At 35.5% G+C, this 4,638-nt stretch overlaps 1 protein-coding gene across 1 annotated transcript in view; it reads left to right on the forward strand.

The window, feature by feature from the left end:
• The window catches only part of LOC127741551 (uncharacterized), a 6,733-nt gene extending 2,352 nt beyond the window's left edge, over nt 1–4,381 (forward strand). Inside the window, exons 2-4 of the mRNA XM_052254278.1 lie at nt 3,308–3,360; nt 3,733–3,806; nt 4,300–4,381. Of these exons, the coding sequence (XP_052110238.1) occupies nt 3,308–3,360; nt 3,733–3,806; nt 4,300–4,381 (209 nt within the window). The remainder of the gene's footprint in view (nt 1–3,307; nt 3,361–3,732; nt 3,807–4,299) is intronic.
• The last annotated feature ends 257 nt before the right edge of the window (nt 4,382–4,638 follow it).

Raw genomic sequence — 4,638 nt, forward strand, 5'->3', positions numbered from 1 at the left:
AGAAAAGTGATCACCAATAACGCCTGCGAAGCCATTCATAGCTTACGTTAAGAGCCACGTTAACTAAGTTAACTAAGTTAATGTGGTACTTAACGTAGAAGAAAAAGAGGACTCCACGTTAACAAGAAACATGAACTCCAATAACGTTTCTCCTCAACGTTAGTGGTAAAAGTGAACACCACTAACGTTGGGAAACTAGGCAATGCCCCACGTTAAGAATCACGTTAACTTAGTTAACGTGAACTCTAACGTGGAAGAGGATCAACAACGCCAACGTTAGTGACACTCACTTTTGTCACTAACGTTGGATCATTAGCATTGCCTACGTTAACTCTCACGTTACGATTGTTAACGTGAGAGTTAACGTGGAGTTGAATTCAAAGAACCAACATTAGTGACACTCACTTCTGTCACTAACGTTGGGAGATGGCTTCATTACTACATTAAGAGCCACGTTAACTTAGTTCTAACGTAGGGACTTAAGGCAATTGGAGCGTTAGTGATAAAGGTGAGTGTCACTAACGCTCTCGAAGGTGATAGAGACCCACGTTAAGAGCTACGTTAGCCAAGCTAACGAGAAATCTAACGTATGGGCAAGAGGCAAGCAACGTTAATGGGAAAAGTGATTCCCATTAACGTTTGCGAAAAGGGGCACAAGCCAACGTTAATGGGAAAAGTGAGTCCCATTAACGTTGGCCAAGGATTAAGTAAGAAACGTTAGTATTCATGTTAAGGTTTCTAACGTTGGAATTAACGTGGGTATATAAGGGTGGAACGTTAGTGGAAAAAGTGAATGCCACTAACGTTCTCGCACTCAAAATAATACCCAACGTTAATCTCACTAAATGCCCAAGCCTAATTCTTGTTTCTCTGCAAGCTGGGCCCACTAAAGATGAGAATTGCTTTAACTCAAGGTCTAGAGCCCACATCCAAGACTTGAAGAACTCACTAGAACATCATGAGGAGTAGTATAAATAGGAGTAGTTTTGAACTAGAGAGAGGCTTAGCACTTTTGGGAACTACTCTCTGCATATTTACTTTTCTGTAATGGATTCTTCTTTTCTGCCATTTTTGATTCCTAGAGCTATGAACAACTAAACCCCTTTCATTGGGTTAGGGAGCTTTGTTGTAATTTGATGGATCAATTATAGTTTTCATTCTTCTTCTTCTTTCTTTTCTCTTGATCTTACTAGAAAGCTTTCGATCTTAATTCAATTGGTTAGTTGTCTTGGAAAAGAAACTCTCCATAATTGGATTTTCTCTGAACCTTGGAAGAGGAATGAGGAAATCATGCTAGAAATGCTTTCTCATGTTGGACCAAATTGGGGTTTGGATGGATATTTTGACATTTAATCCTCCCAACACTTTGATTTGGAAATACATGTGGTATAATCAGTGACCACACTTTCATCTCTTCCCATGAGCAACTAAATCAAGGAATTGGGTAATTGTTCAAGCTTAGAGAGATTGGATTGCCAAGGAATTGGTATCCAATCACTTAAGATTGCCAAGGAGATTAATGAATGCATTGATTGAGGAAGAGATGATAATGAACTTGATCCGGAGAATGCAACATCTCCTAAACCCAATGATTTCCCCATTTCTGATCTTACCCATTCTATTTACTTTCTGCCATTTCATTTCCTGCTCATTATCCCAACTCCCCATTTAAGATTCTGCACTTTAATTTCTGTTATTTACTTTGTAGTCATTTAAATTCCTGCATCTCAATCTCAATTCTGTTTAGCTTAACTAGCATATTCTTCTAACTAAAGTTGCTTGACCAATCAATCCCTGTGGGATTCGACCTCACTCTATTGTGAGTTTTACTTGACGACAATTCGGTATACTTGTCGAAGGAAAATTTGTTGAGAGATAAGTTTTCATGCATCAGTCGCTCAACATCGTCATCGTCGCTCACCTGAGAAGGTACATATCGATTTAGTTTGTTCTGTGAAATTTGGGAGGTTTTGGGTTCCAATTTTAGGGGTTGTAGCTTCTGGATATGACACTGATAGGGATTGGGGGTTTTACTGCATGAATGGTTTTAGCTTCCTGGTAGCCGAGAAGCAATCGCAGACCACCTACAATAATTCTCAATCTCATTCTCTTTGTCGCTCGTCATCTCACTTTTTATCTCATTCGCTCTCTCTTTGTCTCACCCTCTATCTCACTTGTTCTCTGTCATGGATTTTTCTTCTGTGAATTCTTGAAGGTTTTGGGGTTCTATTTTTGGGGCTTCCTAATTTTATGAGTTTCTGCTTCTTGCTGCGTTAGGGTTTTCTTTTTTGTTTGAGAAGATTATTAGCCTCACGTGTTTGAATCGTTGCCTCATCAAGCAGAGTTTATTATTTCTAACACCATTTGTGGTTTGTGTGTGCTATGAATTTGCAGAGCTAATGCAGATAGAAGCCAGCAAATTAGGAATCGCATTGGTGCTTCAAATTGGTTTTTGAGGGAGTGATGAAAGTGATACTACTGGAAGCCACGGGAACAAGGTATAGGACAAGTTTAGTGGCTTTGAATTTCTAATCAATTTTTTTGTGTTAGTATTGCGAAGCTGTTAACTTTTTCATATCATGATTTAGCCCCTAAAATTTATTTTAAATCACTACAAGAAAAATACCTATTCAGCCATACTTTTTTCTGGTCTGTATGAATTTTCTGGTTTTGCGATTTTTTTGAGGGTTTGTTGTTCTGATTTTTGGAGTTCTACAATCTTTTGTAATTTTTGCTTCTTACTATATTAAGAGTTTTCTTTTTTATTTTGCATTTGCTTTATGATTTTGCACTTATAGACTATGTTTGTTCAAGCTTAGCAGTAAGTCCTGTATAATCTTCCTTTCATGTGTTTATATTGCTTTGAGAATGTTGGCACAAAGAATGTAAAATGGTTGTCATATCGATATTGTATTTGTATTGATATACCCATTTCTCGGGTATTCCTAGAATAGTAAATTTTTTTTTAGTGAAAAAAGTAATTTAACCTCTCTGAACTTTAAGCTCACATGCACTTTACACCCAAAACTTTTGAATTTGCAATGCGCAACTTTGAGGTTGTCAAGTGGTGTAGAAAAGGCCCTATGTTAACTTTTTTTTCTTTTTCAAATTTCCTTTCTAATAAAGGGTGGTGTTGTCAATAAAACACTTCAAGTGAAGCGGTAATTTTGTATGAAATGGTAACACAGAAAACATGCAATTGTCAAGTGAATATTTTGAAAGTAAGAGTGTAGTATGGATAAGAGCCAAAGTTAATTGAATGGTATCCTAAGTATTGTTAATTGAATGCTCTTTGCATATCTTTCAGTTGTCAAAGATGTTGGTAGAAATGACCTTGCTACTTTAATTGATAGTTCACAGGTAAAGTAGATGTTTTGACTCTCAGAAACAATGTTTCAATTCCATATTTCTGTTTTGAACCCACTCTCCCAAATGTTCATTAAGAACATATATGATGTCCTCTCATGCATAAACCCTTTGAGCTTGAAAGTTGAAATGTGAACAAGCCCATTTAACTATTTATAGTTCACGATATTAGCTTTTGTTAGTTCTGCAAGTAGAGTTTAGCCTTCTGCTTCTCTAGTTATCCTTGTATACAGTATATAAATCAATGTCCCACTTTATATGATTTTTTTTATCATCTCAACGACTAAAACTTAATTAAGTTTAAGTTTTTATTCATCAGTTTTCTGTATTGAAGGTTTGTAATATATATTGTTTTCATTATCAAAGGAAGTGGCTAAGAAGTCCTTGGAAAAAGCTACAGAGTGTGTGAGATGCCTTGAGGAAGATATGGCAAAGGCTAGGTAAGTTGTTTATTTGTTCTCAGATGCATCATACTGTATTTTATATACTGTTGTATGCAGTAATTACATTAAAATATGATATGATGCAAATTATGCACTATAAGAAGCCAATTAACTCGATGCCAATTATAAAAATCGATGGTCAACTATCGGTGATCAGGTTTTACTTCCTTCACATTTCAATATTATAACCTGAAAAAAGTAGTTTTAGATATTTTATTAAGAATATTTCACATGATTAGGTTTTGATTCAGACACAAATGAAAATGAGCATTTTCTTGGTATTTTACAGCGAGTCCTAAAATTAGGTTTGGATTGGGACACAAATGAAATGAGTATTTTGATGCTTACAAAGCCATTGAATGGCCCAGTGTTTCTTCTTGTCTGGTGTGTTTCTACTACGTTTGATTTAATATAATTGTTCCAAGAAAAATAATAAAATTTGAGTTGTGCTATTTTTTGTAAAAGACTTCTATTTGTGGTGTTGTTGCAGAGAGAATATGAAGTTCGGTTTTGATGCAACTCTTAGAAATTGTAATGCATTATGGATTATGAAGCTGATTCTATGTAAATGAATACCAGCTTGAAGCCTTTCTTGTAATCATGCTTATTTTGAATTTAAATTTTTGTAGGAAAATCTTTTTACTGACACCTTGGTTAAGACCATGGTGGAAGAAGCTTTTTACTTTGCCTACTATTGATTTGAGGAAGAAGGCTGTTGGTGGCATTATAGGTAATTGACCAATTTTTCACATGGCTTCAATGCAATCTAGGACTCTAGAATTGGGATTCTTAGCTTTCATTTAAAAAGATTATTTTTTATTTACTTTTT

This window comes from Arachis duranensis, chromosome 9, assembly GCF_000817695.3.
Source record: "Arachis duranensis cultivar V14167 chromosome 9, aradu.V14167.gnm2.J7QH, whole genome shotgun sequence".
NCBI classification, from domain to species: Eukaryota; Viridiplantae; Streptophyta; class Magnoliopsida; order Fabales; family Fabaceae; genus Arachis; species Arachis duranensis.